General features: G+C 40.0%; 1 protein-coding gene across 3 annotated transcripts in view; it reads right to left on the bottom strand.

Moving 5' to 3' along the window:
* LOC132751969 (uncharacterized) overlaps positions 1–12,319 on the bottom strand; it is an 85,176-nt gene that overhangs the window by 55,922 nt on the left and 16,935 nt on the right. Inside the window, exons 1-5 of one of the 3 annotated variants that reach the window (XM_060742200.1) lie at positions 11,746–11,779; positions 9,849–10,136; positions 7,079–7,202; positions 6,533–6,638; positions 5,511–5,630 (exon numbers count right to left, since the gene is read on the bottom strand). In XM_060742200.1, the coding sequence (XP_060598183.1) occupies positions 5,511–5,630; positions 6,533–6,638; positions 7,079–7,202; positions 9,849–10,136; positions 11,746–11,764 (657 nt within the window). In that variant the 5' untranslated portion in view covers positions 11,765–11,779. Of the gene's footprint in view, positions 1–5,510; positions 5,631–6,532; positions 6,639–7,078; positions 7,203–8,313; positions 8,333–9,848; positions 10,137–11,745; positions 11,780–12,319 lie in introns of those variants that run through there. The other 2 variants (XM_060742198.1, XM_060742201.1) reach the window with 2 other exon arrangements.

Consider the following 12,319-nt stretch of genomic DNA (forward strand, 5'->3'; position numbering starts at 1 on the left):
CCAGGAACAGACTGGAACCGGGGCACTAGGGGTAGCATCCCGACGTGCAGCCTTCGTGAGAAGACACCCACAGACAAGCTACAGACTCCACTAATGAAAGACACCCCCAGAGTCTTCCGAGACGGGGGAGGATGAAAGACTCACATGGACGGATTTTATGGAATCGACACGGCCTGCCCAATCGACTACGGACTCAGCACCAGGGACAGTAACTTGCCCTTGTGGCAAAGTCTGCAAAAACCAACGAGGGTTACGCATTCACCAGGGGAAGTCTGGTTGCCAGCGCGTGAGGCCACTTGAGCAGCGCATAGCCAGTATGGCTAGTGAGACGCGGGAGTACTCCAGTCAGGAGACTACCCACAGTACTGATGAACTCTCCGCTCAAGAGACAGCGCACGATGCCACCCAGGATCCAATGATGGATGAAGACGACCCCCTCCTAGAGCTACTGAATAAATCGCAGGACACTAGCAGCCAACCACAGGAGCAAGAGGCCGTCCCTGACCGACCACGCCCAATGCCTATCACAAGAACACCCAAGATCAAGTGGCCCAAGGCATCTGAGAAGGCACCATGGAAACAGTTTGACGAGGACCTAGACATTTCATCCTCGAATTATCCATGCAAGGTCCAGTACAACCGGAAGTTACACACCCTTTCCACCCTTGTATACTCTGTTGCAAGGAGAGGTTTGGAATTGAAGAAACAAAGAAACGCAATGGAGGCTCAAAAGCCGAACCGGAGGCAACACCGCATAGAGAACCTGAGGAAAGAAATCAGACAGCTGAAGAAGCAGTACCGAGACAGCTCACCAGTGCAGCGCCTTGGCCTGTCCCAACTACGTGACACACTGCGCACACAGTTGAAGTCTCTGCGGCGAGCTGAGAACACGAGGAGAAAAGCGAGGGAGCGAACAAGAGAGCTGCGTTCACAGCCAACCCATTCAAATTTGCGAAAGACTCTGCTTGACAAAAAGCGTTTTCAGGAACATTAGAGACCCCACTTGAAGAGATTGAGAAGTACCTGCATGATACGCATTCAGATGTCAACAGAGAAGACGCCCTAGGGGACTGTGACCGGATAGATCCTGCCTTACCTCCAGAGACGCCACTGGTAACCACTGAAACCCACTGTGGAGAGGTTAAGGACGTCGTCAAGAAGGCTCGATGGGCTCTAATCCTGGTCCTAACGCCATCCCGTACAAAGTGTACAAGATGTGCCCACTCCTACTGAAGAGGGCTATGGAGACTCCTCAAGGTGGTGTGGAGGAAAGGGGAAGTACCAGAAGCCTGGAAGGAAGCAGAGGGAATATTCACGCCCAAGGAAAGGAACTCCAAGACAGTCAATCAGTTCCAGACCATCTTGCTACAAAATGTCGAGGGGAAGATATTCTTCGCTATCCTGGCCAGAAGACTTACCTCTTTCCTGACGACCAATGCGTACATCGACACTTCAGTCCAGAAGGGTGGAGTACCTGGTTTTCTCCGGTTGTGTAGAGCACACCAGCGCCATCACCCAACTAATTCAAGAGGCGAAGACGGGGAAGAAAGACTTGACAGTAGTTTGGCTCGATCTTGCCAACGCATACGGATCTATTCCCCATCAGCTGATCTACACAGCCCTCCAGCACTACCACGTCGACAACCATCCCCAGAAAATCATCACCAGTTATCTTGACGGCAATCAAGCTTCGGTTTTCTGTTGGCGACCAGCTGACGAAGTGGCAGAAGTTGGAGAAAGGTATAGTCACCGGATGTACTGTTTCTGTGGTACTCTTCGTCATGGGGATGAATCTGCTCATCAATGCTGCCATTAGAGAGACCCGCAGACCAAAGACAGAGTCAGGTATCTACCTCCCATCAAGCCGAGGTGTTATGGATGACCTCACGTTGACGACACCAACACACGTCCAGGCTAGATGGATGTTGACAGCACTGACCAAACGTCGCGTCATGGGCCCGCATGAAATTCAAGGGCCGTATAGTCCAGGTCCTTCATTATCAAGAAAGGCAAGACGACAGACAGATTCTAGCTCCGAGTTACAGAACGAGGAGATCCCATCCATCAACGAAAGAACCCAATCAAGTGGCCTTGGGAAGTGGTTTTTTGATGCCAAGCCTAGTAGACAAGGACAACGTCAAGAAGCTAGAGAACCAGGTAGAAGACGGGCTGAAGAAGATAGACCGGAGCAACCTACCTGGGAAGTTCAAGCTTGGCTGTACCAGCATGCCTTTATTACCATAAGGCTGAATCTGGCCAATGATGCTGTTACGAGGTAACCCAGGCTCAAACAATAGAAGCCTTAGAGAGAATCACCAGCCGACATCTTCGCAAGTGGCTTGGAATCCCACCAGTTTCTCCAGTGTTGGACTGTATGGGGAAAAACCAACAACTTGCAACTCCCACTATCTTCACTGGTAGAAGAATTCAAGACGGCGAAGACAAAGACTGGTGCTTACCCTAAGAGACTCCCCAGATGAGCAGATCCCGGGAAGCAGGGATCGTTACCCATTTACTGGAAGAAAGTGGTTAGCGACAGAGACTGTCAGCCAGGCGGAGAGCTCTCTCATGCAACAAGGAAACATCGTCGGTGTAACGGCTGTCGGACGACAAGGTATTGGTGCAACCAAAACACTCCTATGGAGCCAAGCCAACCAGACTGAGAGGCGAGCCCTGATACAGTCAGAAGTATGGAAGGAAGAGGAGAACAAGAGACAGGCCAGAGCGGTAGAGATGGGTGCGCAGGGTGCATGGACCAACGTGGGAAAACCATTGGAAAAGGAAGCTGACCCCTGGGAGGACATCTGGAAGTATTGAACCACTTCGTCTATCCTTCCTCCTCAGGTCAGTTCATGACCTCCTGCCATCTCCAGCTAACCTCTGTCGATGGGGACTAATCCACAGACCCAACATGCAGTCTGTGCAAGAAACCAGGCACTCTAGAACATGTTTTATCTTCCTGCTCCAATGCACTGACGCAGGGGCATATATCGCTGGCGACACGACAACGTCCTCAGAGAGGTTGCCGATTGGCTGGAATGGGGAGAAGAAGAAGCCACGCAGAAGTAACTCACAGGCAGGCCACATCATCTTTGTGAGAACCGGGTGAAACTGCGAAGACAGAAGCAACCAACTTGAGACCAGACATTGTACTGTGGTCCGAGACAGGGAAGAAGCTCGTTGTCATCGAGTTGACAGTACCTTGGGAGACGAGATGTGAAGAAAGGCCTATGAGAGGAAGAAGGCCAAGTACACTGAACTACTTGAGCAGTGCCGACACCGAGGTTTGGCGGACTTGGCTATTTCCCCATCAAAGAAGGCGCTAGAGGGTTTCTGTGCGCAATCTGTATGTAGGACTGATGACAGCTGTTGGCACCACTGGCAGAGACAGGCGCCGGGCAATCCAGAAGCTGAGCCAGGCTGCAGAGCGGGCGTCTAGCTGGCTGTGGCTACGACGCGAGGAGACAAGCTGGATGCGATCAAACCTCCACACCGTAAGACGGTGGGCGCCCACCGCCATTACAGATGTACTTTGGATAAGGGCCAAAAACATCTGGCGGGCACCAAGCTGACGATAGAGAAGGTCCGCAGTCGAGAACCAGACCTCAGAAAGGTGCGTTTAAGACTGTATTATCCACACCACACTCATTCAATATCCTCTATTTATATGATGGACACGAGTGTATTCTGATGAACACGAATGTAATATGATGGAAACAAGTGAAATATGATTGACACGAGTGCAATATGATGGACACAAGTGTAATGTTATAGACACAAGTGCAATATGATGGTCATGAGTGTGATATGATGGACAGAAGTGTAATATGATGGAAACGAGTGTATTATGATGGACAAAAGTATAATATGATGGACATGAGTGTAATATGATGGACACAAGTGTAATATGATGGACATGAGTGTAATATGATGGACACAAGTGTAATATGATGGGAACCAGTGTATTATGATGGACACGAGTTACATCTAACATGAAATTGTTCAATGTAGAAATCTAGACAAAAAAGTTTTACCTAGGAGACAAAAATATGTTATATGTAGGAAATAAGTGTTATATCTTGGGTAAGAGTTTAATACATAGGAAACGCTATATGTAGGAAACGAGTGTTATATGTAGGAAACAAGGTGCAATATGTAAGAAATGAATTTCATATGTTGGACAAGAGTGTAATATATAGGAATCAAGGTGCTATATGTAGGAAACAAGGTGCTATATGTAGGAAATGAGGTGCTATATGTAGGAAACAAGGTACTATATGTGAAAACAAGGTGATATATGTAGGAAATGAGGTGCTATATGTAGGAAACAAGGTGCTATATGTAGGAAACAAGGTGCTATATGTAGGAAATGAGGTGCTATATGTAGGAAACGAGGTGCTATATGTAGAAAACAAGGTGCTATATGTAGGAAACGAGGTGCTTATATGTAGAAAACAAAGGTGCTATATGTAGGAAATGAGGTGCTATATGTAGGAAACAAGGTGATATATGTAGGAAATGAGGTGCTATATGTAGGCAATGAGGTGCTATATGTAGGAAACGAGGTGCTATATGTAGGAAACGAGGTACTATATGTAGGAAACAAAGTGCTATATGTAGGAAACGAGGTGCTATATGTAGGAAACAAGGTGCTATATGTAGGAAACAAGGTGCTATATGTAGGAAACAAGGTGCTATATGTAGAAAATGAATTTTATATGTTGGGCAAAAGTATAATATATAGGAATCAAGGTGCTATATGTAGGAAACAAGGTGCTATATGTAGGAAATGAGGTGCTATATGTAGGCAACGAGGTGCTATATGTAGAAACGAGGTGCTATATGTAGGAAAAAAGGTGCTATATGTGTAGGAAACGAGGTGCTTCATGTAGGAAACGAGGTGCTATATGTAGGAAACAAGGTGCTATATGTGGAAACGAGGTGCTATATGTGGAAACAAGGTGCTATATGTAGGTAACAAGGTGCTATATGTAGGAAACGAGGTGCTACATGTATATGTAGGAAACAAGGTGATATATGTAGGAAACAAGGTGCTTTATGTAGGAAATGAGGTGCTATATGTAGAAAACGAGGTGCTAAATTTAGGAAACGAGGTGCTATATGTAGGCAACAAGATGATATATGTAGGAAACGATGTGCTATATGTATGAAACAAGGTGATATATGTAGGAAACAAGGTGCTTTATGTAGGAAATGAGGTGTTTTATGTAGGAAATGAGGTGATATATGTAGGAAACAAGGTGCTATATGTAGGAAACAAGGTGCTATATGTAGAATGTAGGTGCTTTACATTGGAAACTTGTTTTGGATGAAGTTTGGTCTTGAAGATCAAAGGATGATGTTTACGGTGCACAATATTAATTTGCCATGCATATCAGCTGAACGTCTGTGAATTCTGGTGAACAGACAAACCATTAGTACTAATTAATACATGTAGAAAAAATTCTAATCGAACAAAGTTATTGTTACGAAATGCCTAAAAACCTTACTTTAGTAAATTCTTTAGGGACATGCAACATTGTTGAATTGTCACAGTTAGTGGCAGTATATCCGCTAATATCATCTTCAGTGCAGTGTTTCGGTGCTTGGAAATCAAATTTGAAATAGACCTACAAAAGCAAAAAAACAATTATGATATGTATTGTTGGAAAGTCATAAATTGTGTCATATGTTATTGCATTTGATACGAGTTTGTGTGTGTATGCAGACGTAAAACAATTTTGCAGCGTCAACTCTTCACAATATATACATTTAATGTTAAGATGACATCATTTAACCGCAAATAGCAACCAATCACAAATAAATAACACTAATGGTAAATTCCAAGGCGTTCGACACATGTGTCAATCGAATAATGGTCAAATAATCATAAAATCATCTCCCCTTGATTGTCAAGAACAAAATTACTATCCAGCACCTGTTTACCATATATTATACCTGTATATACTAAACAGGTGCTGGCTTGATGATCAAGGGGAGACTTTTTAATGATAATTTTACCATTGTTGGCAAGGCAGATGAGGCGAAAGCCAGTGGGTAAATTACAAATGCTTGACGACCCATTTGGAGATGGCATTGGTTTACTAATTATTGGAACTTATCGGACATTTCTGTCTTACTCCGTATAATGTCTACGCACTTTAATCGGCGAGGTATCCCAAAGAACATTGTCGTGAACTCTCTAGAGCTGAGCAGACATCAAAATCGCAAAGCTATCTTTCCCAACTAGCATGAAATGTTCACTCTGACTATGAAAAAATCTGGCAACTTCTCACTAATGTTTCTAAAGATAATGCCCTCAATTTCTTGCTTCATGAAAATTAAAAATAATTATTATATTAGTTTAGAATTCAACAAGTTTTACAATATTTCAAGTTCCTAATACTTTTTATTTATGAAAGTACATGTTGTTTCAACAAATCAAAGCTAGATATTTGCATTTAAGGGTATTCTCCTATCACAGATGGGGAGGGTTTAAGAATAAAGTTGGATACATATATAGATAGATTACTTTTTTACTACTAGTCTGTCCTATGAATTTGTCTTCGGGTCGCAGATTGTCCTGATATCTCATCTGTCGATAACCTCCATTCCTAGCTTCAAAAGTCACTTTTAACCTAAAAATAAGACAAAAATAATTAAAATAGATAAATTTCGCTTTACTGGAGTGATTATTGCTAAAAAAATTTAAAGTACATGCATTGTTATATAAAAATGGCATTTTATCAGTTATAAGCCATTTAAAAGATGACTTTCTTGACCAAATGTACGATGAAATGTGCTATCCAAATCATATGGTAAATTAATAAATAATTGGAAAGGCTGGGCTTGTGTCAACTCTTTAATATTCTGAGTTGTGTAGTTTTGACGTGTGTCTGCCTTTCTAAGCCCAAATGATACGATCCTTAATAAAATGCTTAATGAATATCAAATTGAAAGTAAGACAAAGTGTGTCGGATCATAATATGCTGAACATAAAAATAATCTCTACAGATTCTTCAGAATGTTGCATTCTTACTATGGAATATTAACAATATAATTTTCATATTCTACTCACGTGTCTGCATGTTCTATCAGAGTTTTGAATTCTGCATTCTTTATTGTACAATTAAACAATTGTTGTGGATTTGCCGGATTAGATGAAGGACAGTCGATGTCGTACTTTTGTGTAGTATGCTCAACTGTAGTGTTAATAAATAAATAAATGAGCCGCGTCATGACAAAACCAACATAGTGGGTTTGCGACCAGCATGGATCCAGACCAGCCTGCGCCTCTGTGCAGTCTGATCAGGATCCATGCTGTTCGCTATCAGTTTCTCTACTTGTAATAAGGTTTGTAAGCGAACAGCATGGATCCTGATCAGACTGCGCATCCGGGCAGGCTAGTCTGGATCCATGCTGGTCGCAAACGCACAATGTTGGTTTTGTCATGACGCGGCTCAAATAAACAGCTACGTGTGACACATGATAAAAAAGATTTCTACTTTATAAAAAAAAAGTTATTTCAAGATAAATATCTTAAGTGTGTCAGGTTATATATGGTACAATAAAGTTACGTAAGATTAAACAAATTTATATGCATAACATAGGTTTGTTTTAATTAAGTGATATGGCATAATATGATGCGTAACAATACGATACGGTATGATACAATACGGTAATGATATAATACGATATGATATGGTATGATATGAAACAGTATGATACGATACTGTATGATGCGATATGATACAGGATGATGCGATATGATATGATAGGGTATGATTGGATAAGGTACAATGTGATACAATATGGTATGATGCAATACAGTATGGTATGATGAGATACAATACGGTATGATGAGATACAATACGGTATGATGCGATACAACACGGTATGATGCGATACAATACGGTATGATGCGATACAATACGGTATGATGCGATACAATACGGTTTGATGTGATACAATACAGTATGATGAGATAGGTATAGAGTGATACGGTATGATGCGATATGCTACTGTATGATATTAGTTTCGCCTTGGTGCAGAATAGACCCAATCTGTTTGAGTCTAAAAAATAGTTTGTGCCCCATTTAAAGTCATCCCTAGTTTGACTGGTCATATTTTAAGTGTATATATTGTATCTGTGTATTTTGTGTGTGAAATCTGGTGACTTTAAATGTTGTTTTGTGTGTATTCTTCAGGACCTCATTCCTGGGCGGAAGGATTTAATATGTTTGAGCATCAGCAGACAGGACAATATCAAGGGTGACCCAATGAAAATTGAAATTTTATAAAGCATCTACATACCCATTTTCTAGTGTAACTATCCTTGGATAGTGTTGATATTTAAAGTTGTAGACCAGGAATTTCGAATTAAAAAATTAAACATCAACACTGCGGATGATCTCGTGACCGAAATCGAACAATGGGCTCGTACAATGGGCTCATAAAATGGCAGCTTAAACGTTCGGTAAAAGCAGTGAAATTGAGGGAAGCATACAGTTAACGTTAAATTTATATGTAAAACTAGGCCGCACGGAACCTTTATATTATATTATATTATATAACAATATATTTTATATAAATTTAACGTTAACTGTATGCTTACCCTTATTTCACTGCTTTTACCGAGAGTTTAAGCCGCCATTTTATGAGCCCATTGTACGAGCCCATTGTACGAGCCCATTGTACGATTTCAGTCACGTGATCATCCGCAGTGTCAAAGGTGACTGATTAACTATAGAATAATGAGAGCAAGAATTGAGTGGGTTGAAACCGTTATGACACAGTATGATTTGATACGTCATGGTACGATACGGAAATGTATGGTGCTATAGGTACTGGTGATATGATATGATATGATATAGTGAAAACCACCATACAAACACATTTAATCCTAGAAGTGTAGCCAAGTTTGAATAATGATTTGAGTAATATGCGAGGTTTGTTGAAAACCTTGTTCAAGTCTGTTATTTCCTTTTTAGATGTGTAAAGCGCAATATATCCTGTACGAAATTTTGGTCGCCCCCCCCCCCCTATCCGGAAGGAATGTGATGTATATTTGGTAGGGTCTAAATGGCAATGTTCTACACAAAGCTTTAATAGCCGCCTGAAATAACTAGCTGTGACTGTTTTCCCACAACTAAATTGAAAAAGAGGACCTGACTTGTGGGTCGTAACAGAGCAGTATTTACTCAAAACTCTAACCGGACAGAGTGAACGATTTTTAGCTCTGCTGAGGATGATGGTGGATGTTTGACCCTTGGACTGTTTATAGTTCATTAGTTTTAATGAAGCTTTGATAACCTTGCCATTTGACATTTGAAAATTTGACATTTTCTCGATTGATAATATTGGTGGAGCCATTTGAAGTCGTGGTTATTTCGCTTACTCGGAGAAGTGCATAGAAAGCAAGAAGAAACATAGTCCTTAAAAGAAGGGTATTATATGCATCATCGGTAACCAGACTTAGACTCTGTATCAATTTCTGAAGAAGATTTAAGGTAAAACCTAAGCGTTGGTCAGAGACCCTTTGCTTTCTTATGCTATATAGCATTTTCTGAGAAACGTGTGAGCAGGATTAGGGAAATCATACAGGCGGTGAATATAGGACAATGCTGAAACCATGGACTTAATAGAATTTGGCTGTAAGCCTAAGTCATGGCATACTGAAATGAACTGGGCCAGCTTATGGGTTGAAATCGGGAGCATTGCCTGACTTCGTGCCAAAATTTCGTACAGGAATGTAAACAAACAAGGACTGAAACTTTTGTTGTTATGACATGATATTATATGATATATTCGCAATATTTAAAGAGAAACAATGATTGAATCTTATATACCATTTCTGTAATTTAGAACTCGAAGTAAAACTTTCCCTTCCGTAATACCAACTGCTGACTTATGAACATACACCGGTCTGTCAGCCAGAGGTTCTGGTGGTTCATAGCTAACCTCGAATTTGAAATGCATGATGTTAAACACCCTTTGATTACTCCAAACAATAAGATTGTCCATTGTCTCGTTCGTGCCGTCCAACAAGAAGTAGAACAGGAATTTATTATCGGTTTTTCTAGTGTGTTCTATGACACTTGTTGATTTACCAATGTACGGTTTGTTATTTGTGTCAACTGTAAATAAAGTAAACAATTACATTTTAATTAGCAAAGTACCTCATATGACCAAATTTTCTTCATTTCTTTCGATTTTTGTGTGTCCTCCCCTCCCAAAAAAAAAAAAAAAACAAGAGGGCCATGATGGTCCTGAGATCACTCACCTGTATACAGCCCTCGGGCAGGGCCAATTTTAACCCAGGGGCTTTTATTTGAACAAACTTGGTAGACACCCATGTGAAGATGTTTCATGATATAAATATCTAAGCACTAGCTGTAAGAAGATTTTTAAAGTTTTACTATACACATATAAGGAAAAACAATGACAACCCCCCCCCCCCCTGGGAAGGGCCAATTTGTCCCCAGGGCATTATTTGAACAAATTTGGTAGTCACTCAATAGATTAGATAGTTCATGCTTAATATCTTTACTCTAACTTACTTTTGGGTTTTTTAAAAGAAAGTTTTTTTTAAGTTTTAAATTTACTATAAACAAATAAGGAAAATCAATTATCCCCGGGGCGGAACCAATTTCAACCCCAGGACCCTTATTTGAACAAAAATGGTAGACACCCATTAGAAGATGTTTCACGCTAAATATTTTTGCTCTAGCTCTTCGGATTTTTTAAAAGAAGATTTTTTAAGTTTTTACTATTTACATAAGGGAAAAACAATGACCCCCTTGGGCGGGGCTAATTTTGACCCCAGGGCTTTTATTTGAGCAAACTAGTTTTTCCACGTTAACACGTGCCTTAACACCTAATTTTGGTGAAAAATTGTTGTTTTTTTGACATTTTTTTAAATTAATATCTAAGCTCTAGCTATTTGGGATTTTTAAAAGAAGAGTTTTTAATTTTTTTTCTATATACAAATAAGGAAAATCAATGCCCCCCCCCCCCCTCCCCCCGGACAGGGCCAATTTTGACCAGAGGGCATTTATTTGAACAAACTTGGTAGACACTGACTAGATGATGTTTCATGCCAAATATATAAGCAGACTAGCTATTTCGGTTTTCTAAAAGAAGATATTTTAAGTTTTTCTTTCGGTTGCCATGGCAACTAGTTCTGCTTTGAACAATTTTTTAAGTTGACTACCAAAGGAACATTCCGGTAAAGTTTTGATGAAATTGGCTTAGCGTTTTTTTTGGGAAGATAATGTTTAAAGTAAAAGTTTACGGACGGACAACGGACGGACGTCGGACGAAAAGCGATCACTTTGTGACAGGTGAGCTAAAAATATATATATAAAAAAAAGGAAAAGTATTTTGAAATATTTAAATATTATTTGATACTCTAATTTACGCAAAATATTCATCCATCCTTGATTTATCTCTGAATAACTGAATATATCACAGTTACAGTACGCTCAGCGCGGCTTTTGCAAAACCAGCATGACCCCGCGGACGAGGTTTACCGCGGACAAAAATTTGCTCAGATATTGTCTGCGTGACCCCGCAGACAGAAAATTTTCACCATCCCGGACATAAATCGGCGGCTGAAACCGTTTCCCCCGCGGAACGCAGTGGTAAATTGCGGAGGAACGCGGCGTTCAAACAATGGTCAACGCGGTGGAAACCTTAAATTTTCAAATTAATTACTGTATTTAAAACATCAGTATACCTACGTACTGTAACATGGACTGTTCATATAACTATATGTAAAATTTGTTTGTGTTCTGTTTTGTTGTAATAAAAGTACATGTACAAATGCAGTGTATTTCTTGTTATTCGTTGGGTAATGTATAATATGTATTTGACATCAAGATAAATCATTGTCATCGCAACTTCATGGTAGTGAGAAATTTGAAGTCAAATAATGAAAAATTTGGCATATGACATTTATGAAAAAGATACTACAACAATTTATATGCCAGCTTTTGTTTCTTATTTAAAAACTTTGAAAACGTAACCCTAAACAATTTATTCAGGCAATATTCAAGGACATCTCTTTCAATTGTCAGATGCGTTTTACTGTTTCTCTTTATTTGCATGTTGATCATAAAGTCTTATATTTTATTTGGAACATTAAAAGAAAGCGTTTATTTCACCAAAATATACATTAAATGATATTCTTGATTTATCTAATTACAGGTGTGAGCGTAATGTATATGTTTTGAAGTTTGTATCAACTGTTAAAGTTTATTTTCATTTTTGTTTTATTAGTTTGTTTGTTTGTTCTTTTTTATTTTTTTATAGATTTTTT

This window comes from Ruditapes philippinarum, unplaced genomic scaffold (genome assembly GCF_026571515.1).
Source record: "Ruditapes philippinarum isolate M1 unplaced genomic scaffold, ASM2657151v2 ctg1029_1_1_1_1, whole genome shotgun sequence".
NCBI classification, from domain to species: Eukaryota; Metazoa; Mollusca; class Bivalvia; order Venerida; family Veneridae; genus Ruditapes; species Ruditapes philippinarum.